Here is a 27,880-nt window from a genome sequence, read left to right as displayed (position 1 = left end):
ATTATAGACGAATCCAAGTAAAAATAAGAAGAAGACACACGACGGTGTTAACTTTGACAGATCCTACAGCGCAGCATAGGGAGATCATTTTAAAATGCTTATAATAAATTCTAGACAAATTGTAATTAAAATCTGATTGATGTATGATACGGAAAAAGTTCCGAACTGTATGATAGATACATTTTGGAAAATATTAAAAAATTGAGATAAGCTTCCAGATATGTAATTCAGAACTTTTTCCGTACCGTACATCAATCAGATTTTAATTACAATTTGTCTAGAATTTATTATAAGCATTTTAAAATGATCTCCTATGCTGCGCTGTAGGATCTGTCAAAGTTAACACCGTCGTGTCTTCTTCATTTTTACTTGGATCTGTCTATATCTATGGTGATACTGCATCGCTTGCTTGATAATTTTATATTTAATCACCAACATGATCTTCAACAAAATAAGCACAGCGGGTCAAAAACTTCGCAGTCTTTGGGATATCTGCATGTTTTATGCGGCACATATCTCCCGCATGAGAACTAATTCGTCAGTTTAGTAGACTAGAAATCAGAAATGGAGTTATCAAATTACGTTGGCCAGTTGGAATAATTTATTTGAATTATGATTTTAGATGTAGCGCTTAATCAGGTATGATTAAAATCGTAAAACTAATTCACACTCAAATCTCGCGTTATCCACCACAGCTAAACACTTCCATTGCAATCAATCAACTCTCAAGCTCATATATTTACAAAAGTTTTCCTCTATTCCAGGGTAGCTAAATTTTCTATTAACGCGTGCCAGTTCACCGTATGTAATGGCGAAGTCCTCCTGAAAGCCCGCCCGAACGGCCGCCGTTTGTGAAATGGGTCCAGTGAAGCAAGACGAGCTCAATTTTAAACCAACTGTGCGGCAGAGAGCGATTCTTGCCCGGAGCATTTCAGTTGCAATACCTCGACCGCGGTAGTCTGGATTCACGGATAAACCCATCGCATTCAAATATCGATCAACACCATAGCGCTCGAAAATATTTGCCCGTTTCGATACGTATTCGATGGTGTCGTAGATCGCCTGAAAGATCGCGCTGTCGAACTGTAATACAAGTCAATTGATTACACTTCTTCCGGTTTGCAATAAGAAGCTACTTACGCGTCGATCATCCTGATCTGATTTGGAAGCCACATCCAATATATTAACTGCCACAATCTCATCCGATCCCTCCCGAAAGCACACCAAAGACAGCCGATCCGGGAGCATCGCTCTCCACAGCGCCACCACATCACTCATGGCGACCAAATCCCGCGACAGTCCCTTCGCTTGGTTCATCAGTTCGTCCCGCGCAAAGTGGTCGCACATGTGGCGAATCGCATCATCGAACCGATCCTCCGGTAGATCCTGTACCCGATACCACGCCAGCTGATTCTTGGCCATGGGACCTTTTGCTTGGAACCGATGCCACACCGACGGAAACAGAACCTTTGCTGGTCGAGTCCACTCCATGGTGTCGTTACCAATCACACGCACACGGTATGTAAGATGGTAATTAGCAACGTTTTGTTTTGTTCGCTCACGATGAAACTAAACCGAACCCGATCGCGCGCCGATCTTTTTATCGGGACTGAGAAGGGTTTACCTTTTTGTTGATCAACAATTCCCAACGGCCTTGATTCAATTTGCGTTTTCGAGTTGTGTTTTGGAGTGGTTCTGCGTTACAGCTGTATATTGAATGTAAAACAATAAATTAGTGCGCTGATTTGTTTTGAGACGCAAGGTCCAACAGATCATTCATCGTCACCATGGGAGAAGAGAAATTTGTCCAAATTGTTTTTTTTTTTTTTTTTTTTTAACTAATGTTATTTGCTAATTATCTAATACATGCATTCATCTCTTAGACTAGGTGTTCCGTGTTTTCTTAACACTATCATCCTTATTTGCTATGTTACGCTTTTAGTTATTATTAATACATTAAAATTGCCTCTGGCAGTTAAATTTTTTCCCGTGTTTTAATTGACCAATGAAGGAATTAAAATGTTTTCAATTTAAACTAAACTTAACCTATTTTATACTATGGGTACAAGGAGTTAATCGTTGCAATAGAAGATTGCAACGATTTTTGTCTAGAATTGAAATTATTTTGTTGGACATTTGTTGCAATGTCTCAATATTAGAAACTCTATGAAGTTCATTGGTACTATACCACGGAGGCAACTTCAGAATCATTTTAAAAATTTTATTTTGAATCCTCTGGAGTGCCTTCATTCTGGTATTGCAGCAACTAGTCCATATTGGCACAGCATACAACATGGCAGGTCTAAAAATTTGTTTGTAAATCAAAAGTTTGTTCTTAAGACAAAGTTTTGATTTTCTGTTTATAAGTGGATATAGACACTTAATATATTTGTTACATTTGGCTTGAAGGCCTTCAATGTGATTTTTAAAAGTTAATTTTTGATCTAGCAGAAGTCCTAAATATTTAGCTTCGCTAGACCATTTAATTGGAACCCCATTCATAGTGACAATATGTCTGCTAGAAGGTTTCAAATAAGAAGCTCTCGGCTTATGTGGGAAAATTATAAGCTGAGTTTTGGAAGCATTCGGGGAAATTTTCCATTTTTGCAAGTAAGTGGAGAAAATATCCAAACTTTTTTGCAATCTACTACAAATGACACGAAGGCTTCGCCCTTTGGCTGAAAGGCCCGTGTCATCTGCAAACAAAGATTTTTGACACCCTGGTGGTAAATCAGGTAAGTCAGAAGTAAAAATGTTATACAATATGGGCCCCAGTATGATGCCTTGGGGGACACCAGCCCGTACAGGAAATCTATCAGATTTAGTATTCTGATAGTTTACCTGCAGTGAGCGATCTGATAAATAATTTTGGATCAGTTTAATGATGTACAGAGGAAAATTAAAATTCATCAATTTTACAATCAAACCTTCATGCCAAACACTGTCAAATGCTTTCTCTATATCAAGAAGAGCAACTCCAGTCGAATATCCTTCAGATTTGTTGAGCCGAATTAGGTTCGTAACTCTTAATAACTGATGAGTGGTTGAATGTCCATGGCGAAAACCAAATTGCTCATCAGCAAAAATAGAATTGTCATTAATATGAACCATAATTCTATTTAAAATAATCTTTCATGCTTATTGAAGAAAACAAACTGATTGGGCGATAATTAGAAGGCTCAGCTGGATTTATGTCCGACTTCAAAATTGGAACAACTTTGGCGTTTTTCCATTTATCTGGAAAGTATGCCATTTGAAAACACTCTTTAAAAAAATTAACCAAACAGGATAAAGAGCTCTCAGGAAGTTTTTTGATAAGTATGTAGAAAATACCATCATCACCCGGGGCTTTCATATTTTTAAATTTTCTAGTAATAGATCTCACTTCATCCAAATTGGTTCCCAACGAAGGGTCAAAAACATTCTCTTGATTGAGAATGTCTTCGAAGCTCCGTGTAACCTGATCCTCAATTGGACTAGTGAGACCTAGACTAAAATTATGGGCACTCTCGAACTGCTGAGCAAGTTTTTGAGCCTTTTCGCCATTTGTTAATAAAATTTTATTTCCCTCTTTAAGCGCTGGAATTGGCTTTTGAGGTTTTTTAAATTTTTTTGTTAATTTCCAAAAGGGTTTCGAACTGGGATCCAACTTCGAGACATTATTCTCAAAGTTGGTATTTCTCAGAATAGCGAAACGTTTTTTAATTTCATTTTGCAAATCTCGCCAAATAACTTTCAACGCGGGATCGCGAGTTCTTTGGTATTGCCTTCGCCTCACATTTTTAAGACGGATCAGTAGCTGAAGATCGTCGTCAATAATAATGGAGTTGAATTTAACTTCACATTTCGGAATTGCAATGCCTCTGGCTTCGACAATTAAATTTGTCAAAGATACGAGAGCATTATCAATATCACTTTTGGCATCGAGAGGAATATCAACATCAAAATTCCTATCGATATACGTTTTGAGAGAATCCCAATCAGCTCTATGATAATTAAAAGTAGAGCTGATTGGATTATAAATGGCTTCTTGTGCGATTTCAAATGTCACAGGAAGGTGATCAGAGTCAAAGTCAGCATGAGTTACCAATTGGCCACACAGCTGACTTGAATCCGTTAAAACTAAATCAATTGTAGAAGGATTTCGACTGGAAGAAAAACAAGTTGTTCCATTGGGATATTGAATAGTATAATATCCCGCAGAACAATCTTCAAATAAAATTTTACCATTGGAATTGCTTTGAGCATTATTCCATGAACGGTGTTTGGCATTGAAGTCACCAATTACGAAGAATTTTGATTTGTTGCGAGTCAGAATTTGAAGATCAGCTTTCAACAAATTCTTTTGCTGCCCATTGCATTGAAAAGGCAAGTAGGCTGCAATGAAGGAAAATTGTCCAAAATTTGTTTCAACAGAAACTCCCAAGGTTTCAAAACTTTGGTTTCAAACGAAGAAAATAATTTATGTTTGATACGTCTATTAATGACAATGGCGACCCCACCACAGGCGCTGTCAAGACGATCATTTCTGTAGATAAAATAATTTGGATCTCTTTTAATGGAGAGTCCTGGTTTTAAATACGTTTCAGTTATAATGGCAATATGCACATTATGAATTGTTAGGAAGTTGAATAATTCATCTTCCTTACCCTTTAGAGAGCGGGCATTCCAATTTAGAATTTTCACACAATTATTTGGATCCATTGAAACGGAGTCCGATAACAATTTTTTGTGTGTACTTTATACCAACCTGAACAGCTTCAGGAATGGTATTTGCTTTGAACATTGCATCAATCATGTGATGCAATTGTTCAGTTAAAAAATCAAAATCGGAAGCAGTCATGCTACCTGAATCGGCAACATGACCGTTATTTTCCGTTGGGACATGGGTATAAACCTCATTTTGAGAAGAGAAATTTTGTCTACCAGCAGCGATGTTTGCATACGTAGGTACGTTGGAAAAATTGGAATTTACTGAAGTGCTTGCTACCCGTTGACGAGCGGCAAAATTTGTTTGTGAATTGTGGTGGGTATGAATTGCTCGACCGGTAACCGGTTTCGAAATTTGAGCGTTTGAAAAATTTCTACCCGTCGAATCTGGGATCCGATTGGAATTTCCCGTCATCAATTTTGCACGGGAATTCAAAACTTTTGCGTGAAGGGCATTCCCAGAAATTGGATTTATGATTGCCCCACAGTTTGCGCACTTAAATTTATTGAATCTTCTCTCACAGGACATGCGTCCTTGGCGTGAGAGGTTCCACCACAAATCATGCATTTAGCATCCATGTGACAATGTTTGGTTCCATGACCCCACTTTTGGCACTTACGGCACTGGGTAGGGTTTGGAAATTTCCAGGCCTGCGGAAATGTTCCCATGTAACACGGACATGAGACATAATACAGGCCTTTTCCAAACTTTTCATATTATTTAGTTCACTTTTTGTTAAAATGAACTAAATAAAATTCTTGAGAAATGCCCTCTGGGAAGTACCAGAATGGGATTTCTTTTTCATCTTAATTACTTGGACTGGTGAAAATCCAAGTAATTGAGAAATTTCAATTTTAATCTCATCCAGTGATTTGTCATCACTGGGGAGACCTTTCAAGACGACTTTGAACAATCGCTCAGTTTTGTCGTCGTATGTGAAGAATTTATGGCGCTTCTCAGTTAAATAGTGAAGAAGACGTTTGCGATCGTCAAAGGATCCCGGCAAAACGCGGCAGTCACCCTTCCTAGCAATCTGAAATGAAACCTTGATCCCCTGAAGGTTACTCAAGATTTCATTCCGAAAGCCAGAAAACTCGGCAACAGATACTACAATTGGCGGAATCCTTTGTTTCTTCGCATGAATCGAATCACCTGGGCTAAAGGTAGATTCGATTTGCTCAATTTCATCATTAATCAAATCGAACTGATTGCTCAGTTCGATAGGAGAAGAAACAATGTCAACATTAGATTTAGAAAGAATATCAGAAGTCTCCAGCTTCCTTCTATTTTTTCCGCGCTTGGGCAGGACGGTCTTGAAACCTTGTTTTTCGAAGGAAGTGGAGAATTCAGAGACTCCCCCTTCCTCTTGTTTTTGTTAATACTCATTGCTGAGCGTGGAGACGTGACCTTCTAAGAGGTTTTTTTCCCAGAACGGTGTCCCTGCAGGATTACCACCGCTTGTCGGAATTTTACTTCCGCAAACGGGTCCAACGTAAAACGAAGGCACGGGTCCTTGCAAAGATCGTAACGGGATCAGTGGGTACAAATAGCGCTGAGAAGCACTGTTGAAATTAAAATAGCTTCGGGTAGTATTAAAAACTTCCTTCCGCAAAGAGAGAAAGAACCGCACAGCACGAAAGCACGATGCGGTCTTGTCCAAATTGTTGTTTATCTCTGTTACATAGGATGCCTAATCCAGTGAGCTGGTTTATTTTGTTATTATGCCATGCAGAGATTCCTATCGAGTTCGAAAAACAAGCATGATTCATTGTTTTGAATATGTTGGTTGATTGGAAAAGCCAATTGAAGATTTCAGATTTCCAATAAAAAAAGACCCAAGTGATTTTTTTCAGCGATTGAATCTTATTAATTTCTGGTTGAACTGAATTTTCTCAACTTTTTGAGTATCATCTGAATTTTATTTGATTTTTTGTGGTGTTTCATTACGTTTCAAAATCATACCGTGTAAACTATAACTAGATGTAACTTTTTGTTTTAACTGAAAAAAATGTGAAATCGTCAGTTTTCGGAATTTATTTACTTAGGCCGATACAAATATTAAATTTATTTTATGTCCGACAGCTCTTGGAAGGCACGAGGGGGGATAAAAAAAATAACAAGGAAACGAACAAAAGTCCAAAATGATATTATTCTATAGAAATTTCAACAATTTAATGGAAAATGATAGCAAAGGATGTTTAGAGAAAGCAAAGCTTATGAATTGGTAAGATTTTTATCCAAAAATTTAAAAAAAACAGACGCCTTGATAGTCGAAGTGAGCGACAAGACGACATACGCAGTGATATTACGGAAGGTGAGAGAGGACCCGGTGCTCAAGGACTTGGGTGAAAAAGTGGTGAGGACTAGGCGTACTCAGAAGAAGGAATTGACGAATTTCGCGCCAACCCTTCTATGGGGCTGGCAGCACCATCTCAGAATCGAATGAAACTTGGTGGGCATAAAGATATGGTATTTCTAAGGCACTCTGCATACTGCAAAATTGTCAAGAGTAGCATTTGATGAGGGCCTAATTTTTTCATGGATTTTCATAAAACGATGTAACTCTAAAATGACAAGACCTACAAAAAAGTGTTGTATGGCGGACTGTCGTGAAATTCCCAGAAGTTTTTGGAAAAATATCCAAAAAATAAAATACCGATTTCTACACCGAAAAAATTAGTTTTAAAAATTAAAATCGATACTACAAAAAAACCTCATCTCAGAAATTGATTAAATGTTTTCTGCAGATAGGTATTTTAATTATCTAACTTTTCTGGGAATAATGTTCCTGTGACATATTTAAGGAAAAAAAGTTTTTCTAACAAAAACTTTTTTCATGTCCATATTGAGTGAAAATTTATCAGCGTGTTTTATGCCTACAGCGCCAATTATAGGTTCAACAGCCTATCATCAACCAACGACACATTTTGGATGTATACAAATTTGTTTGGGAAGCAATTTAGCATAATCTAACATAATTGTGGACCAACATTTGAAAAGGGTTTATGTTTTATTTGACTTTTTGTATCGAAGTAACTTAAAAACAATTACAAAAAATAATTACTTTGAAAACGGGCAATGTTGCCGAAACGAAACTGAAGTGATATTTAATTGTAATAGTGGAAAAGAAGATGTTGTTTTTCAGCAAAGGCTAACCACTGAACGGTGTAATTTAGAAACCGTTATAAAGCCTGTAGAGTAGATGATTTTGTATCGTATTTTATTGAAAAAAAAAATACACTTGTACTGTTAGATTTCTCTGAAAATTATTCATTCATTATCCAAAATGCTGCTCAAGGTTGGAATAATTCCCAGTCAACAATACATCCATTCGAAGTTTACTTCTAAAGATACGGTTAATTAGAAAACGTTAGCTTTATTAATCAGAAGTAATGACCCATGACACAAAAGCTATTCACTTATTCATTTCAAAATTAATTGACTTTTTGAAACAGTCGATCGGTTTTACAAAAATTACTTTTGTATCTGGTTGAGCTGCAACACATTATAAAAATAAAAGGAACTTTGCAAGTCTGTGTAATTTAAATTCAAAACATGGCTTAGAGACAGAATGGCACTCTATTGGCTATTGGAGGCACTCTCAAACGAATTGCAAAACGAGCAAGTCTTGCCAAAGATTATGGAAATACTATCAAGACTCTTCGGGAGTTGTACGAATGGGCGAATGGGCACGTTTTCAATCAAACAAAAATATCAATATATTACATTTCTGTTATATCACGAATGAGCAAAACCGCCATCAGGGGTGGCAATGGGTCTGGGGGTTAGGATGGCTCATCGCTCTCACCGCGAGCATTAAGGGCGTAGAGCAAAATCGTTCAAAAAGGTCTCTTATATTTTGTCTTCTTGTCCTCAGATACATCCATTCTACAAGCATTCTAAGTAGTTGAAACAGTGACCCATTCTCACCCCATTTGACCCATTGTCACCCCCGACGACGGTACTCAACAAGAGTTTAATGAACTTTTCAAAAAGCAAAACTATAGTTGGCACACAAAGCTTCATTCTTTTATACCAAATGCTCATAATAAAATCCTGGCTAAAAATATTCCAACTCAGATGAAGACCCAAAAGTCTTTGAATTGTTCGACTAAGTTTACAAATTAATGAGTATTCAAGTAGAAATGAGAATTAAATGTAGTAACAAATAAAATTGAAGAAAAAACTAAAAAAATGCGGAAAATTTATTATTCTTTAAATGTGCGTTTACCGGAGATCCCCCTAATGAAATTACCTACCGAGCTTCATCGTTTGGAATCAAAATGTTTATCTGATAAAAAAAATCGACCTCCAATTTGTTTTTGCTAAACCAATTTTAATCTTTACATTCATTAATTTATTTTCTCGGTGAACAAAACGCTCTTTTATGTTTCAGACTTCATAGTTCAGACAAATTTACAATAGTCCATCAAACATCACAATTTTGTAAATCTGGTCATTTGTGTGTAACATTGATATAAGCAATTTAGGAAAATATACGCCCTTTTCAAATGTTGGTCCACATTAATGTTAGATTATGCTAAATTGCCTAACCAAATTTTTATACTTCCAAAATGTGTCGTTGGTTGATGATAGGCTGCTGAACCTATAATTGGCGCTGTAGGTATAAAACACGCTGATAAATTTTCACTCAATATGGACATGAAAAAAGTTTATGTTAGAAAAACTTTTTTTCCTTAAATATGTCACAGGAACATTATTCCCAAAAAAGTTAGATAATTAAAATACCTATCTGCAGAAAAACTTTCATCGATTTCTAAGATGAGGTTTTTTTGTAATATCGATTTTAATTTTTAAAACTATTTTTTTTCAGTGTAGAAATCGGTATTTTATTTTTTGGATATTTTTCCAAAAAACTTCTGAGAATTTCACGACAGTCCGCCATACAACACTTTTTGTAGGTCTTGTCATTTTAGAGTTACGTCGATTTATAAAAAATCCATGAAAAAAAATTAGGCCCTCATCAAATGTTACTCTTGACAATTTTTGAAAAACTAAGTATGCAGAGTGGCTTAGAAATACCATATCTTTATACTCACCAAGTTTCATTCGATTCTGAGATGGTGCTGCCAACCGCTGGTCGAGTTGGCGCGAAATTCGTCTGCTGTTCGAGCTGAAGAAGGATCCCACGGTCAAGAGCTCGGCCTTCTGGGAGCTCATTACTAATTCCTCAGGTAGTGAAGGAAACGTAAGGGCTTTAACGCAGGAGGCAGTGGTCGAATGCAGAGACCTGGACGAGATCACTACGGTGGAAAACTGAGGAATGCACTGACCTCACAATGCACGCTGGGCGAAGTTCAGATGACCATTCGGTTGAGGAAAGCGTGTACACACTTAATTTTTTTACCGGGCTCTTAACAAAATGTTAAACTTTTACCGAGTTTCGCACAGCCGTGCCCCAGCAAACATGTTTTTTGCCGAGATTTCTGTCAAAATTGCTGAAAATCAGCAAATAATTTGCCGAAAATCAGCTAACAAACGTCATTTTGCCGGGATATCAGTTTTTATTTTGCTGGGCAGACGGCTGTGCGGATTTTTGCCGAGGTGCAGAATTAAAAACTAAGTGTGTACGGTGGTACACGAATAGCAGCGATACGACTACCGGTAGACGCTGCCAACAAAATGGTGGAGGTGGGCAAGGTGAAAGTCGGATGGTCTATGTGTCCGTTGAGACTCACCCCTCGAATCACCAAACAGATGGAGCGATGCTTCAAATGTATGGCGTCTGGACACCAGGCGCGAAACTGCAGTGGCCCAGACAGATCCGGTCTTTGTAGGAAATGTGGTGGAGAAAGACACGTTGCTAGGGAATGCACATGACGGGTGGCTTCCAATGCCCTGCCTACAAGAAGGCGATGGCGGGCCGAGATTAATGGAGATCATCCAGTTAAATCTCAATCATTGCGACACCGCACAGCAGCTGTTGTGGCAGTCGACAACAGAAGCAATGTGCGACGTGGCAATTTTTGCCTAGTCGTACCGGATTCCTTCTGACAACGGCAACTGGGTGGCGGATGCTACGGGGATTGCGGCTATCCAAGTGATGGGCAGATTCCCTATCCAAGAGGTGGTAGACAGTTCAAGCGAGGGTTTCGTAATCGCCTAACTTTACGGGATCTTTGTGTGTGGCTGTTACGCACCCCCAAGGTGGACTTTGGAGCAGTATAACCGGATGCTGGAGTCACTCACGGAGAAGCTTATCGGCCTTAAACCCGTAATCATCGGAGGCGACTTCAATGCTTGGGCAGTGGATTGAGGAAGCAGGCTGACCAACGCCAGAGGTTACAGTTTGCTGGAGGCGCTTGCAAAGCTGGAAGTCAGACTGTGCAACGAAGGTACCATTAGTACATTTCGCAAAGACAGCAGGGAGTATATCATTGACGTGACGTTTTACAGCCCGTTGCTGATGAGAAACATGAGCTGGATAGTTTGTGAGGACTACACTCATAGTGATCACCAAGCTATCCGGTATAGTGTTGGAACACGGCTACCGACGACGCGGAGAGGGATAAGGACTACCGGGCGAAGATAGAAGACGAAAGACTTTGACAAGGAGCTTTTCATCGAAGCACTTCGAGTTGACAGCGGCGCAACAAATCTGGAATCAGATGAACTGACGGAAAGGTTAGCGAGGGCTTGCGATGCGTAGATGCCAAGGAAACTGGAGCCATTGGACAGCCGACGCCCAAATTACTGGTAGAACGAAGCTCTTGCCAATCTTCGTGCTGCCTGTCTCAGGGCCAGGAGACGTTTACAGAGGGCAAGGTCTGAAACGGTAAGAGAAGAGCGTAATATAGTTTTCCGGGAAGCTAGAGCGGCTTTCAAACGGGCGATCCAAATCAGTAAGTCCAACTGCTTCAAGGAGTTGTGCCGGGAAGCTGACGCAGATCCTTGGGGTAACGCTCATCGAGTCGTGACAAAGAAGATCAGGGGTCCTGCGACGCCAGCCGAAATGTGTCCGGACAAGCTGAAGATCATCGTGGACGGCCTTTTTCCGCAGCATGGTGCTACGACGTGACCGCGTACGCCGTACGAAGATGAAGACCGAGTAACCGTAATGCAAGTAATGCAAGTCACCAATGACGAGCTATTATCAGTGGCGAAAGGTTTGAAGATGAAGAAAGCTCCGGGTCCGGATAGAATTCCATATGTGGCTCTAAAACCCGCGATTTTGGCGTTTCCGGACCTGTTCAGGATGGTGCTGCAGAAGTGTTTAGTAGACTGTAATTTTCCGGACATATGGAAGATCCAGAAACTGGTGCTGCTGCCGAAGCCAGGAAAACCGCCGGGGAATGCAGCATTGTATAGGCCCATATGTCTGCTGGATACACTAGGGAAGCTTCTGGAAAGGGTTATTCTTAATAGGCTTACACAGTTCACGGAGGATGAGACTGGCTTATCGGAAAAACAGTTCGGATTCCGCAAAGGCAGATCGACTGTGGATGCAATCAGGACAGTCATTGAAGATGCAGAGAGGGCGTCCAAGAAGAAGATGAGCGGCAATCAGTTGTGCGCGGTAGTGACAATTGACGTCAAGAACGCGTTCAATAGTGCCAGCTGGTAGGCCATCGCCGCAGCGCTGCATGGAATGCGTATCCCCGACTTCCTGTGTAAGATCCTTAGGAGCTTCTTCCTGAACCGGATTCTGGTTTACAACACGAACTCGGGGCAGAAGTCGATCAGGGTTACGGAGGGCGTTCCACAAGGGTCCATACTAGGGCCGACGTTATGGAATGTGATGTACAACGGGGTGCTGATGCTGAAGTTGTCAAACGGTGTAAAGATTTACGGATTCGCGGATGATGTCGTCCTAACGATAACCGGTGAGTCACTGGAGGAGGTGGAAATGCTGGTGGCGGAAGCGACCAACGCAGTAGAAACCTGGATGAATGGAGTCAAGTTGCAGCTGGCTCATCACAAAACGGAAGTGATGCTGGTCAGCAACTGCAAAGTAATCCAGCGGATGCAGATTACCATCGGAGGGCACGACATCCCGTCGGTGCGGACTCTGAGACATCTAGGTGTGATGATTGATGACCGGTTGAACTTCAACACCCACGTGGACTATTCCTGTGAAAAGGCGGCTAAAATGATCAGTGCGTTAGCAAGGATCATGCCGAACGTCGGCGGTCCGAAAGGCAGCAGTAGGCGTCTTCTTGCGACAGTATCATCCTCGATACTAAGGTACGGAGTTCCAGCCTGGGGAGCTGCGCTCAAGACAAAACGTAACCGAAGGAAGCTGAATAGCGTGTTTCGTCTAATGGCCATTCGAGTCGCGAGTGCGTACCGAACTATTTCGTCGGAGGGAGTTTGCGTTGTCGCAGGGATGATTCCAATCTGCATAACCGTAGCAGAGGACATCGAGTGCTACCAACGGAGGGATACCAGAAATGTGAGGAAGGCGGTGAGACTGGACTCTATGGTGAAGTGGCAGCAGGAGTGGGACAATGCGGATAATGGAAGGTGGACCCATCGGCTCATCCTTAATGTGTCGACGTGGGTGAACAGGGAGCATGGTGAGGTGAACAGCGAACCGGAAGTTTCTGCCAACCGGTATCGTAGGACCGACCTCGGCACTCGAACCGTCAACCTGCTGAAGAAAGAAGAAAGAAGAAGGAAGTGCTTGTAGGGTACCGCCAGTGCGGACGTTATCCACCTCCGGAACTGTCGGACCACCTCTGCAACCTGAACACGAAGTCGGAGCAATGCGCGAAAGCGTCTCCTGCGATAGCCGTCGGTAGTCGGGGCACCATCAGTGCGGAAGTTTCCTTCACCGGAACTGGTGGACCACCCTCGACGCCGGGGGAAGTCAGGAGGATTCGAGTGAGGAAGTTTGCGGCACGACCGCCGAGGGATCGAGACAACGTAGCAGTGGATCTCAGCAAGCCAACTAGCCTAAGCTAGGGGCCGGAATTTTAGAAGAAGTGCATGAGCACAGAACCCACCCCCCTCCCCCCCAAGTAGTCGCAGCATCCCGTGGTCCCGGGGGGATCGAGGCAAGGAGGATAAGGGACCCGGTTTATCCGGGAGGCACATTTTCAGCAGGTCGAGAGGAGCCCATCCCTGTTCGCCTTCGAGCATAGTGCGGATGCTCGAGGTGTCTGTCGCGCAGATTTTTGATGGCCTTTAACCCATGTAAAAAAAAGAAACACACACACACACAATCCCGAAGAAACAGCGGAACATGCAAGATTGTGCTAGCGTACTGAAGGAAGGCGTCAAGAACGGTGATTGGCAAACCGTGGAAAGTCAGCGGGAGAAGAAAAAGAAGCAGAAGGAGAACGTGGAAAAGAAGAAGGACCAGAAGAAGAAAGAAAAACATCGCTCTTCTCGTGAGAGGGTCAAGGGGGACGCCTTGATAGTCGAAGTGAGCGACAAGACGACATACGCAGCGATATTACGGAAGGTGAGAGAGGACCCGATGCTTGGGTAAAAAGTGGTGAGGACTAGGCGTACTCAGAAGGAGGAATTGCTGTTCGAGCTGAAGAGGGATCCCACGGTCAAGAGCTCGGCCTTCCGGGAGCACATTGCCAATTCCTTAGGTAGTGAAGGAAACATAAGGGCTTTAACGCAGGAGGCAGTGGTCGAATGCAGAGATCAGGACGAGAGCTCTACGGTACACGAACTGAGGGATGCACTGACGTCACAATGCACGCTGGGCGAAGTTCAGATAACCATTCGGTTGAGGAAAGCGTGAAAATAGCATGGCGTTTAGACACCAGGCGCCAAACTGCAAAGGCCCGGATGGATCCGATCTATGTAGGAAATGTGGTGAAGAAGGACACGTTGCTAGGGACTGCACGAAGCAAACAAGATGCCTGCTCTGCTAACCGGAGGACGGAAACGAGCATACGACGGGTAGCTTTCAATGCCCTGCATACAAGAAGGCGATGGCGGGCCGGAATTAATGGAGATCATCCAGTTGAATCTCAATCATTGCGACACCGCACAGCAACTGTTGTGGCAGTCGACAACAGAAGCAATGTGTGACGTGGAAATTATTGCTGAACCGTATCGGATCCCTTCTGACAACGGCAATTGGGTGGCGGATTCATCGGGGATTGCGGCTATCCAAGTGATGGGCAAATTCCCCATTCAAGAAGTGGTAGACAGCTCAAGCGAGGGTTTCGTTATCTCCAAAATCAACGGGATCTTCGTGTGTAGCTGCTACGCACCCCAAGATGGACCTTGGAGCAGTATAACCGGATGCTGGACTCACTCACGGAGAAGCTGATCGGCCGAAAACCGGTAATCATTGGAAGCGACTTCAACTTGGGCAGTGGAGTGGGGAAGTAGGCTGACTAACCCCAGAGGTTACAGGTTCCTGGAGTCGTTGGCAAAGATGGACGTCAGGCTATGCAACGAAGGTACCGTTAGCACATTTCGCAGAGATGGCAGGGAGTCCATCACCAACGTCACGTTCTTCAGTCCGTCGCTGGTGAGGAACATGAGCTGGAGAGTTAGTGAGGACTATACACATGGGGATCACCAGGTGATCCGGTATAGTATTGGAACACGAATGCCGGCGGTACGGCGAGAAATTAGGAATAGCGGGCGAAAATGGAAGGCGAAGGACTTCGACAAGGATCTTTTTATCGAAGTACTTCGAGCAGACAGCGCCGCTACAAATCTCGATGCAGATGAGCTGACAGAAACTCTTGCGAGGGCATGCGATGCGACGATGCCAAGAAGACTGGAGACAAGGAAAAGACCCCACCCCCTCCTCGAAGTAGTCGCAGCATCCAGTGGTCCCGGGGGGATCGAGGCAAGGAGGATAAGGGACCCGGTTTATCCGGGAGGCATATTTTTAGCAGCTCGGGAGGAGCCCATCCCTGTTCGCCTTCGAGCATAGTGTGGATGCTCAGGTGTCTGTCGCGCAGATTTTTCCAAAGCCTTAAACCCTTGTGAAAAACACACACACACACACACACACACACATACATCACTTCAATTCGTCGAGCTGAGTCGATTGGTATATAACACTATGGGTCTCCGGGCCACGGGGTGTTTCAAAATATTTCATCATTTTCAAAATATTAAATCTACAAAGATCTAAAAATCGTCAAAATCAAGAAAGTGATAGAAACATGCGAAAATTGAAACAGACAATTCACTGTCTTCAACCAACGACAATTGTTCAGTTGGACACTTACATAATACAATGGACAACTGACAACATTCAGTAGACCAATGAAGAATGTTTCGTTTATCGAAGATTTTCCACGACTTAAGCTGGCGTCGGCAATCGAAGGGGCAAACCAGAGTGAACGCGACGTGCGATGCGATGCGACGCGGCAGTGCAATTTGACAGCCTGTTGATAATGATTGTTATTCTTTTACGTGAGTCGCTTCGCGGACGCATCGCTCGTCGCGTTTACTCTGGCAGGCACCAAACTCCTACACGGAACCGCGAAACAACTTACTTTATGGTTCTTTTCACTCAAATCCGCCCTTGCGTGGAAGAAGCCAAAAATAAGTAAAATGCGAAAAAATCCGGTGAGTACTTTGCCTACTCCCGTGTTGCATTTTCACCCACTATGAAGTTCCACCAACTCAAATTTATGTTATTTTCACTCACCCGAGACTTCGGTGAAAACAACTCAAATTTGGCTTCTTCCACGGAACAACACACGTTGGGTCGATGCAGCTCTTCTTGTTTATAATATCATTCAAGAGAGGTAGGGTGACCATATGGTATCCTAAAGGAGGACATCCCAAGTAACAATTTCCATGCTTCTTAGATTTATTCAATTCTTATAATGGATTTAAAATAGCAATCCCCATAGCTAGTTGCACAGTTTTATAGTCGCTCTTATTGCTATCAATAAACCCCTTATAAATATGCTGAAAAAGCTTCAAACGTCAAACGCCTATTGATCTTATGAGCACCTCTACGGTTGTGATTGAGAGCGTTATAAATCCTATTTTTAAAGCTCGGATAAAGCCATAATTTTTGGTCGTAATGTGGTCAAATGAATAGCCCCAATAAGAATATTTGCATTGCAAAGAGTTTAATACGGTTTGTAATAAGAACAGCAATTTTTTCATCGAAATTTATGATGGCCATGTTGAAAAAGTAGAGGCATTTTCAAGTCAGTGATATTTATCACTGGAATTCATGACTTGACGATTTTTTCAGCACGTAATCAACTTTTTTGGCAATTGATTTGCACTAAAAATATATTGAGGTGGAAACTCAATACAATCAGTGAAGATTTACGATATTGCTGTTATATTTTTTTCAAATTTATTGCCCTAAACTACAATATAGTGAGAGCGCGTGGTAAGCAATCTAATTTTTTCATCAGCTTTCACCATAAAATCGAAAGCGCACCTCATTTTAATAAAAGTACAATGAACAACAATCCTGTAAAAATATTATTTTGTATCAACTCTCATCATTATTCTCATCAACAATTTATTTTGTTATTATTACTCAAAGATTTATTTCTCTTTTTTCAAAGCAACTTATTTGACAGCTGCCGCAGCCAAATTCCCTTTTTTGCGGATGGTTCAAAAAGGGTTTATAAATACTCTTATAATAGGTTTATAGCGGTCATCCTGAGAGGGCCACTTGGCCATATCTTACTCTTATAGTGGTCATCAAAAGGTTTTTGTGTAAAACTGGGTTTTATTGGTCGATCTTATAATTTAATCTTGAAAACATCTCCTAGAGCAGAATAAAACTTGAAATGTTACTTAGGATGTCCTCCTTTTTCGATAAAAATCGGATGTCCTCCTTTTGAGCTGAAATGTCCTCCTTTTTGTACTTTTGAGGAAACAATTGACAATGCTAGACATTAATTTCGGTTGTAAATATACATTTGCGTTTAATTCGTTTCCAACTTGGAACCCTTTCCATCTAGTTTTCGATTAAAATAAATGTTAATACCAAACATTAGTGGAGTGTATTAGAAGATGTCAAAAAATGATTTGAAACAAGAGTTTGATAATTTTAAGAAATTGTGAATAATGGGCTGAGAATAAAATTATTCAAATGCTTCTCAAGCTGTGCTGCGAGAAAGCATACATTGGTTGATTGAATCTTTTTTCGATCGTAGCACATGGTACGTCTCCTAAAAATAAATCTAAAAAAATCTAAAAATGGTCACCTGTCATGAGTCGAGTTTAGTACTATTCCATTTAATTCCACCGCAACGTGGTCCCATAACAGGTAAAGACATTCCACTAAAAGAGCTTAATAAAATGTGTTGGAGGAAACATGGGGTTCAAACTTATGACCCCATTGCAAAGGCGGGTGCAAACATATCTAGACCAACATTTGAAAAGGGCGTAACAGCCAAAAATTATTTCTTCTGATTCTTTGTCTACATATAAAGCTATATATGTGGACGAATAATCAGAAGGAATAAATTTTGGCTGTTACGCCCTTTTCAAATGTTGGTCTAGATATATTACCTAGTCAACGATATTCTCTAATCAAACATAAAGTTCCAAATTTGCAGTAAATGAAAAATCAATTGTAATCTTTCTTGAATTCATCTGAAAATAATACCTCGCAAAGCTTCAAAATCGTCATGAAAATCTCCGTAGTTGTATTGTAACCGTTCGGGGAAAGTTCTCGAGGATTGCTAAAACGGTGGCTTAAGCGCCACTCTCTACGAGAGACCACCGGTCGTGTTTGGTTTGCCCGACTTTTTAGAGACTCAGGGAAACTCTCGAACGGTTCGCGGAACAATGGTAATAAATCTCGTAACGCATGCACTTACTCCAACTCGTTATCCGTACGAAACATAGGGAACTCAGAGGGAATGTTCGCTCATTCGAGCAATAAAACGGAACGAAACGTAATTTAGTTTAGTGAGTATGTTTTATTGCCAACTGGCGTTAAACGTAATGGGAATTCAACCAACTCAACAAAATTCATTTAAAACTTTTTATATTTTAGAGCATTCATTCGTACTGGACGCGATTAAATCGTACGGAATGGGAAAGAGCAAAACATGGCCATGTAACAAAAAGCTCTTCACGTACCTGCGCAGGATTTTTGTTGACTCGATGCCGGCAGGAACGATGAGGCTTCGATGTCGTTGACGATGGCGACGATAGCTACGAAGATGGCGGTAACACGATGGCGGTCACCGGCGTGTCCGTACTGCGATTTGGCGCGCAGCGATGGAGATGACCCGTGTGCGATATGGCCGATCTAAAGGTGCGGAGTGAGTGGCGGCTGGAACGGAAGCTTCCGATTTCGATCGGAGAGAGTGTTGTGGCACTTGGCCTGGATTCCCCGGGACGATCGGCTCCGCCGAATAGAGGCACACGTACCCAAGCGACCCGGCTTCGCGTACCTTTCCGGTTCACCGAGCGGGGAGTGGTGTGTCCTCTATCCTTTGGTTAGGATCGAGGTTCGTGGCGTGCAATTTACGACACGCAGAAAAGACGAACCTACACTCTCTAAAACACTGGTCCGAAAATGTAACGTAAAGGACCTTTCCGTCGGCAATTAACGACCAACGTGGTAAATTCGCTACGATTGACTTAGCGACCTCACTCACCTCCGTTTGGCTACCTACTTGAGGCGGGCCTTCGCTGGGCACACGGGTCGGACGGTCCTCGGACGGTCAACGGACGAAGTCGTGGTGGAATACCACGAACGGAATCTCGATGAGGTGATGAATGCCGCCGATTAGCGACAGAAAATCCAGCCGTACAAAAACAGCGCAGGGCGCTTTTTTCGTATCAATTCACTTTAATAAAATTATCTGAGCAGAAAACGCAATCGATTGGACCTCGGTCCACTTCAAATTAAACTAAAAATTACTCAAGCAAAATCTTAACTTTCAAGAACTGAACGTAAGTATTTTATTCGCGCACTGCTGCTCTCCAGCCGATTCGTAGACGAAATCAGCGAGTCTGAGTCGTACTTGCGCCAAGAAATTTTGAATCTTTTGAAATCATTTTACTATTCAACTATTCAAATCTGAGCTATCATTCAATTTGATTGTAAAGCATATTCAAATAAAATTGCGCCAACCGATTGGCATGGCGATCGGAGGCATGGCGCCTGTTTGCCGCCTATTTGCAGCTCACATGCGTGCCATAATGAGTTGAGCTTTTATAACAAATACTATAAACTTGAAATTGATACACGAACGAACAGATTTTACGAACGCAAACGAAACACGACACACGATCATAAATAAAAACAAAATTCAAAATTTATTTTTGTTTTATCGGTTCTAATCGAACATTTTTAATTAAATTTTAATCGAAACAAACGTAAAACGTTACAGTATCCAGCCTGAAACCATTTTTAAATTTCTACGAACAACTATTGAAACTTTTAATTTGAAAGCATCGTGGTCATGGTGTATGCCGTCTAGATGCATTCGCATGCCATGAACTTGTTGGTTTTTAAGGAATAATCTCCACTGGTCTTTTGGGTGTCTTAAGTAATATACAATCAGTTATCTATTGCTCTACGTTGGGATGTATGCGATGGTTAAGTCATTCGAAAAATAATAATATTTCAGAATGATATGGAAATGCTAATATCATCTTCCAAACTTGGACGTACATGTTCATGATATCATTAGAGGCGAAAGTATAGAATTGATAGTTCCGTTAGGATACGGCAGGCATGAAGAATGTTTTTATAGAAGTCGATTTGAAAGCGAGCGGAGGGCAATATTTGTGATGGCATATATCGCACGACCTTCCTTCTGCCAAGCTCCCGTATGAAGGGGGAGGGAAGAATATCAGTGTGGAAGCTGATATATCTCCACTGGCAAAAGGAAGGTGGTTTGACTTGCTCATATGCCATCGCGTGCGGAAGGATTTGCTATCGACGAGTACTGTCTCCAAATTTCTAATATGACATCAGCATTTAGTCGAATAGGATGATGGTGATGGTGAGTTCGTTCTTTTTTTTTTAGTTTAATAAATTTGTGTGTCGTATTTGACTTGACGCCCGGAAAAATCAGTCAATTTAATATCAAATACAGGAAATTTTCGGGTTGGCAATTTCTTTCATATGTCCTCCTTTTTCAATCAAATGTCCTCCTTTTTTTTCACGATTTGAAGGAATTGTCCTCCTTTGGAAAATTTCCATATGGTCACCCTAAAGAGAGGGAGTGAGAAAACTACCTAAAATTAAGTTAAAAATTTGAACTTCGTACTCAAAGTTGAGTTCTTTAAACTTGTTTTTTAGGTTATTTATTTTTGCTGTGTAGCTTATAATACATATCATATAACTACCATAGATTTTAGGAAATTTGTTTCTATGAAATCGAGCCATAACCATCATATTGGATGTTGTAGGTTGATTGGAGGAAAATGTTATTAACGATTTGATAACTTTTCAAAATATAGAAGGTGTCCCGGATTGGTCCAAGAAAAATCTGGTCGCTTTAGGATAAATCATAGTAATTAACCCTCAATATTGGAAATATACTCATTTTTATTTTTTCTGTACAGAGAACCAATATTTATACGGATCTAAAATAGTAGAAAATCATGTTTTTATGTAATTCAAGCGTTCCTTATGAGTTTTTTTGTTATTTGTTTACATAAATTACAATCTTTTTTCAGCAATTATCGACTATCTCCGGCATCTATCCTGTTCTCTGTTAAATAAAATAACTGCAATTCTATCTTTTAACATTTGTGGCACAAGTGCGCCGTATTTTGTAAGATTTATAACATTTTCTTATTTGAACATATGATACAGCTCGTTACTCATGCGTATGTGCCACACGCTTTATTCTGGCCTCTCACTGATTATAGTACGTAACACCATCCACTCATTACATTTGAAAGCCAAACTTAGTCCTAGAACTGATTACGTGAGCCGAAGGTAACCTCATTCGTATTAAAAATGCTTCACAGGAAACGTCATAAACAACCTCTCCAAGCATTTGGACATTTTTTCAACCCATTTTCAACACAACAACACATTTTCTCAAGCACTAGCTCAGCATAAACTACACACAACTTATCTCTATCTCTACATGCAACCATGTACATCATCTTAGCAGTGCTAACGCACATGCTCCTGGGTTTTGCAGACGAAACTGAGCTCATTTGAAACGATTGCAGAGGTCTTACTGAAGATTTAAACGGTAAGAATAGACATAATCATTCACTTTACCAGTACGAAGTATGTAGATTGTTATGGATAGAAATAGAATAAGAGGATATGTAGGAGATGTGATTGGAGGTGTTGAGGAAATTGTTTACCTTGGAATGCTTGTGAAGTAGGACAATGATCCCTGGTAATATCGTTGTACTTATAGTGGTTTCTCAACACACTTGAAGAATAAATCGCTATCTCCAAGAACATTATTAAGCCATAATTATTACTTGGGATGTTTCCCGTAAGGTTGAAAGACGTAAATGGTCTTCTAATACGTAAGTAGCCAGTTTACTGCCCATAAAAGCTATAGAACCCTCGCAGATATGGAACGCATCAAATATGAGATGGTCGAGTGTTTAGCTGCAGCGTAGCTTCCGTAATACACATGCAGTATCAAAATTCTCTCTATATAAAACTTTAGGTCATCCGGTAGCCATTTTCAGACATGAAACATGGAAATTATGACTCATAATTTATGAGAAGCTTTTGTGGTTTTCAAGCAAAATGTGATGTGTACCACAAAAACTTTGAGACAGTGTATCAAGAGAAAATATAAAATATGGCAGACTGACAATGGGCTGGTTGTCTAGTGCGAATGTTGGAAGAAAAGAAATGCAAGTACAATATTGAACAGAGAATTGAATAGAGGCTGTAAATAGATTGTTACTCATGCAGAAATAAAAATAAAATTACCCAAAAAATATTTCTGAAACGCTTAAAATACAGAAAAAGAATATTTTCCAACATTTTTGATCCATTTAAAATTTCTTTTCTATTAAAATTTTTTTTTACAAATGTGTATATTTTCAATTTTTAAGGGTTAATTACCATGATTTATCCATTGCTGAGTTATCAATTGACTTTTTATACGGTATATCGGAGAAGAAAACAATAAAAATTACTTTTTTTCAAAAAATCGTCGATGAAATATTTTGAAACACCCCGAGGCTTATTTCTAATGACCTTGCCCAATTTTCTGTGAAAAAAAAATCAGAGGTAAATGAAACTTCGATAATAATCCATTTTTTACACCGTGATATAGCCTTTACGTATACTTTGTATGCGAGGAAGGCAAAAAGGGCCAAGATGGGAGCCATGTGGAACTCCCGAAGTGACTTGAATGGTATTGAATTTCTTTCCGTTAAGGTCACTCCTGACGGAATCCATGTTTAAAAGTCCTCGCGTTTCCGGGGGCACACCACTCGATACGGAAGCAACGCACAACTGTCATTTGTATTATTTCACGCATGCTGCGACGCAGCAAAGCTAAACCAACAAAAATGACAGTTGTGCGCCGCCTCTGAATCGAGTGGTGTGCCCCCGAAAACGCGAGCACTTTGGAACTTGGATTCCGTCAGGAGTGACCTTAAATGTTATTATAAGTCGAGTCAAGTACGAGACACTGAAGACGGCCTTACTTTTGAGGTCGAAATATGTATCTGTCAAGATACAATTAAGTGGTGGTGGAATTCAATGGGATTGTATAAACTCGTCTTATGACAGGTGAAAACATTCCACTAAAAAGCTCAAAATAATTTTCTTATTATTATTTGTTGTCAGTCTGTGAGATAAGATTCAAGCCATCTAAGAAGTGCTGGCTCAATTCCAATTTTTTGCTATTTGTTAAAGTCAGTGTATAAAGCTTCCACGTAGCTACCATTTTCCATCGCATTAAGAGAATAATCAATGAATTCTATTTAATTTGTAGTGTAAAATGTACGCTGCTTATTCTTAATTCTGTTTTTAAGTTGTGAAAATATTTTTTCATTGATAATGGATTCAAAAAGTTTGGGAATGCAAGATATAATGGCTATTCCACGGTAATTACGAATGTCAGATTTTTTGCCTGATTTGAAGATAGGCACAGGAGCTTTTCCATACACTGGGAAAATTTCCGGATTCCAATGACAATCTGGAGAGCCAAAACAAAGGTGCCGTCAGCTCTTTAACCAGACTCTTCATAATAATCGGTGGAATACCGTCAGGATCAGGGCCTTTAGATGCATATATGTTTTTTAAAGCGTTTAGAATATCGTTAACCATTCTGGAATTCTGGGATAGGCACAAAAAAATCTAGGTCACAATCTTGTTCCGAAAAGGTGGTGTACATTTCTTGGAAGAAATTTCCAAAAAGATTACAGATATCTTCCGAGCAATTACCGACGCGTTCATCTAAATACATAGATGATGGAAAATTGTCTGATTTTAATTTTGATTTTACGTAATTGAAGAAGGTCTTTGGGCATGACTTCATATCGTTTTCTGTTTTCGTGTTGTGCTCTTCAAATGCTACATCAATTATTAGTTTTAATTGATCGCAAATGTCTAAATATTTTTCCAAATTTTTATTCGTATGAACGTTTTATGTAATTTTTGTTTGCGATTCTTTAAATTTTTTATCTGCCTATCATACCAAATTTGATATTTTGAATTTCCGTCCCGTCGTTTTCTTTTTTTTTGGAACCTCGGCAATAATGATATCAAAAATAATTTTATAGAAGACATCAACGGAAGATTCAATATTACCTTCATTCTCTAAAATTTGCTTCCAGTTAAATCTACTTAGCTTATGTCTTATGTTGTCATAGTTTGCTTTATGGTATTCAAGGACTTCTTCAAATTCACAGTCGCTAGGTTTTTGATACTCATGAACAAACAAAGAGTATTCGATTGCCGTGTGGAATGCTACCCGAGCAGCACACATCAGGTTATTCTGGTTGCAGCAACTTAATTGCGACTAAATCTGGTCACATATAAGTTGCAGTAACCTATATGGAATATGTGTGCTGCTAGGGTAGCAGCCCTTCGACTACGTTCAAAGATCTTTCTTGGTGAGAACTGGACTCGATTGATCGCCTCTTAGGACGGCCGTATAGTGGAAAGCACATCAGTTTCCACTCCCAGTCCCGAAAGGACAAGATCCTCGCCATGAAACGGAAGGCCAAATCTTTCCACAGAGAGAGGGATGGAGCACCATGGTGGCTCAGAAGGAGAAAAGAAAGAGACTGCGGAAGCAAAACGAGTCGGTAGAACTGGACTGAAAATCCTTTAACTCTTCAGAAGACACCGAAGAGGGTAGCCAAACTTGTCAATGCCAACGACACAACGATAAGCGCCTTGATACCGGAGAGATGCTATTCTAGTTGAAGAAGGACCCTGCGATTCGATTATGCACAAGCGCATTGCAAAATCGCTGGGAACTGGTGCGGAAGTTAAAGAATTTATTCTGAAGCATGTTTTAATCCCAAGACACGCCTGAGCCTCAAACTACACAATTAACAATTTGCGCCGAATAAGCTAGTTTTTAGTAAAAAAAATATTGTTTGGTTATATAAGCGCTATTCACGTCTCCAATGATTGTCGGGTACTGACCCATTTCTCTTGGGTCCAAGCTCATTTTTAGAAAAGGAGCTTTTCGGTGATTTGGTTCTAGGTAAAGTACACGCAGTTCTTTTTTTACACGGTTGGGTTTTAGTCGATTATGACCTCTAGCGTCAATGAAACTATGAGTTCAGCCCAAAAGCTGTGAAAGTCCAGGCTAACCTAGGAATCAATAAATACCAACCGTGTAAAAAAGTATTGGGTGAATTACCTATATAGTCAATTTTCCCTGGCAACGGAGGAACTATCGGACAATGCGTTGTCTTCATGTCGACGGTTTGTTGAACAATGAGTTAAAAGCAGTGTGAAGAGAACTTTCCCCTGACGGTTAGGTCCTTTCGGGCCACGGCTTCTTCAGAAAGTGTCTAAAATTGGTCGGGCACGCCACTTTACCATTGTGCCCGGAGGATAAATTCTTTGAGGAAATGCCAGAGCACATGGTCTTCGAATGTCTTTATGGTTAGACACAGTAAGAAAGGAAATACCCGGTTTGAGCTTCTAAACGTGTCGAGAGAAAAGCATTTGCAAGACAGTACAGAGGTATAATAACATCAGTAGTTATAGGGAAAGGGTTTCTAGTCGCCTTGAGAGCAAAGGCGTAGGATTGCCAATCCGGAGATGGCGAATTCGATTCTCGGTCCGGTCTAGGATGTTTTAGAGTTGGCAACATTCTCGACACCCTGGGCATAGTGTACCCATTGTACTTGCCACACAAGATACGTATTCATGCAATGGCTGACATAGAAAAGCTTTCATAATAACTGAGGAATTACTAATAGAATATGTATTAAGTTGGAAACCCGGCCAAGTTTCAATTGGAATCTGGAGCCATAGAAGAAGTAAAAAAAGAAGAAGAAAATACGTCTGATTGAGTACTGTTGGAAATAATTGATAAATATGTAGGCAAAGGTAAAGGTTAAGTTTACGAGAATATAAACTCGCACCCACGAAAACCAGATATCTGTGAATCATCATTGATTGTTTGCTGGCTGCACGAATCCGTTTGATATCTACATTTAAACAAAATTTTCACAATACTGGATTAGAAACAAAAGCATGTCGAGAACGCTTTGCGCAAGCGCGCCTTTTAGGCCGATAAACGCATGCGCTTCTAGGGCTATCAGTTTCAACACGTTAGATTATGTCAGACCCTTATCTCCAAACATTCATACAGTGTTCATTCATAGGAAAATACCCTGACCGGCCTTCTCGGGTGTTAGTTAATGCACAACAATGGGTTGGCAAAGACCTTCCGAACCGGCAATCCCGACCGTTTGGTACACATTCCAAGCACCGGACCCGGACAACGGTGACCAGTTGGCTAACTACCGAGTGGAAGATCTGACCGAGGATCGCTACGAGGACACCATCCGGCACTATACCAACAACTTCGTCGACGATGAGCCGCTTTGCGAGAACAAGCAATTATCGCAGGATGAGCAGTCCCTGGCGGAGATTACGTTCTTCTGGCGCTGGTGCTTCGAAAAACGGATGACGATCGTTTGCTACAAGGAGGGCTCGAACGAGATTGTCGGAGCGAATCTGTTGAACGTGAAACACGTTGATGATAAAGAAAAGTGGGATGTAGGATCTCTCCCTGTTGGTTTTACTCCGCATGGTTTAACGGCATTTCAATTTTTTTTTGCAGATGGTTAAGAGTAAAAAGATTGTGGACCTTTTGCTGACAAACGAATACATGACGGACCAGTTCAACATTTTCCAGAACTATGGCGTTGATCGATATTTGACGGCGTACGGGTTGGCTATTAACCATCGCTATCGAGGTCGGGGGATAGCCACAGAAATTCTGAGAGCAAGGATTCCACTTTGCCGGGCGTTTGGAATCCAAGTAACGGCCACCAATTTCACTGCCATTGGATCACAGAAAGCGGCCGCAAAGATTGGATTCAAAAACGATTTCGAAGTGACGTAGGGGATGTAATTATCAACTTTTAAACTGGTGATTCATTTGTTGTTTTTTATCATAACAGGTATGACGATTTTGCCAAAATGGGACCAAGCTACAGCTTTCCGGGCATCAAATCAAAAAGCTTGAAGCTGATGAGTCTGAAGATTGAATGAATTCGGTGATAATGAAAGATAAGCAACATCCTTATAAGGTAGAATAACTACCGCGTGATGCTTTGATAAGATATCGTGTGGTTCGTTACCTTTGACTCCGATGCCAGATAAGATTGGTAAATAAAACGTGTTTCGCCTGAGCCCGTCCAAAGGGTGGCATTTAATCATGCCTTTTTATTTTAGATTTGGAAACGAGCCTCTGTGCTGGATAGGCGCTTGCATCCGGGTTACTTTTATGCAAGCACTTGCACTAAATTTTGAACTCAATACTGTTGCATTCAATTGATAATCCGAAAAAGTTAAACCCGTTAGAGCACTCTACCATCTGATGTCTTTTTTATCCGTGATTTTTTATTGGGTTTTTAATAAGTTCATCACGACTACCATTTGATGTGTTTCGCAAAAATTATCCATTAAGACGCCTTTCGCCTTTAAACTTTTTTTTTGCTATTCAAGTCTTTCAAGCCTTTTCAGCCTTTTTAGCTTTTTTTTTTGACTCTTTTGTTTTGTTTGGCCTTTTTTGCCTATTTCGCCTTTATTTTACCTTTTTTGTTTTTTTGCCTTTTATTCCTTTTGTTTGCATTTTT

General features: G+C 40.7%; 2 protein-coding genes across 3 annotated transcripts; one reads left to right on the top strand and one right to left on the bottom strand.

Moving 5' to 3' along the window:
* Positions 1 to 584: 584 nt before the first annotated feature.
* Positions 585 to 1,491, bottom strand: LOC134227621 (uncharacterized). The gene is made up of 2 exons (XM_062709275.1): positions 1,141 to 1,491; positions 585 to 1,083 (listed from the first exon to the last, which is right to left on the bottom strand). Exons 1-2 carry the CDS (start codon positions 1,489 to 1,491, stop codon positions 715 to 717), a joined length of 720 nt encoding a protein of 239 aa, XP_062565259.1. The 3' UTR covers positions 585 to 714.
* LOC134227523 (uncharacterized) lies at positions 1,392 to 27,618 on the top strand. 2 transcript variants are annotated; one of them, XM_062709119.1, is made up of 4 exons: positions 1,392 to 1,518; positions 26,399 to 26,795; positions 26,860 to 27,140; positions 27,203 to 27,457. In XM_062709119.1, the coding sequence occupies exons 2-4, from the start codon at positions 26,445 to 26,447 to the stop codon at positions 27,291 to 27,293; spliced, it is 723 nt and encodes a 240-aa protein (XP_062565103.1). In that variant the 5' UTR covers positions 1,392 to 1,518; positions 26,399 to 26,444; the 3' UTR covers positions 27,294 to 27,457. The 2 variants fall into 2 exon arrangements, 1 of the variants encoding a protein (XP_062565103.1); XR_009983706.1 differs by lacking the exon at positions 1,392 to 1,518 and adding an exon at positions 27,477 to 27,618 and having other exon boundaries at positions 27,203 to 27,409.
* Positions 27,619 to 27,880: the final 262 nt, after the last annotated feature.

The sequence above is a fragment of the Armigeres subalbatus genome, chromosome 1 (genome assembly GCF_024139115.2).
Source record: "Armigeres subalbatus isolate Guangzhou_Male chromosome 1, GZ_Asu_2, whole genome shotgun sequence".
Lineage (NCBI taxonomy): Eukaryota > Metazoa > Arthropoda > Insecta > Diptera > Culicidae > Armigeres > Armigeres subalbatus.
The sequence above is the reverse complement of the archived record's forward strand: the minus strand, read 5'-3'. Positions and strand labels throughout refer to the sequence as shown.

Coding starts and splice junctions, on each gene's coding strand:
- LOC134227621 (XM_062709275.1), bottom strand. CDS start 1,491: ATGGAGTGGACTCGACCAGCAAAGGTTCTGTTTCCGTCGGTGTGGCAT. Junction 1,084..1,140: donor CAGATCAGGATGATCGACGC/GTAAGTAGCTTC, acceptor CTTGTATTACAG/TTCGACAGCGCGATCTTTCA.
- LOC134227523 (XM_062709119.1), top strand. CDS start 26,445: ATGGGTTGGCAAAGACCTTCCGAACCGGCAATCCCGACCGTTTGGTAC. Junction 26,796..26,859: donor ATGATAAAGAAAAGTGGGAT/GTAGGATCTCTC, acceptor TTTTTTTTGCAG/ATGGTTAAGAGTAAAAAGAT. Junction 27,141..27,202: donor AAAAACGATTTCGAAGTGAC/GTAGGGGATGTA, acceptor TTATCATAACAG/GTATGACGATTTTGCCAAAA.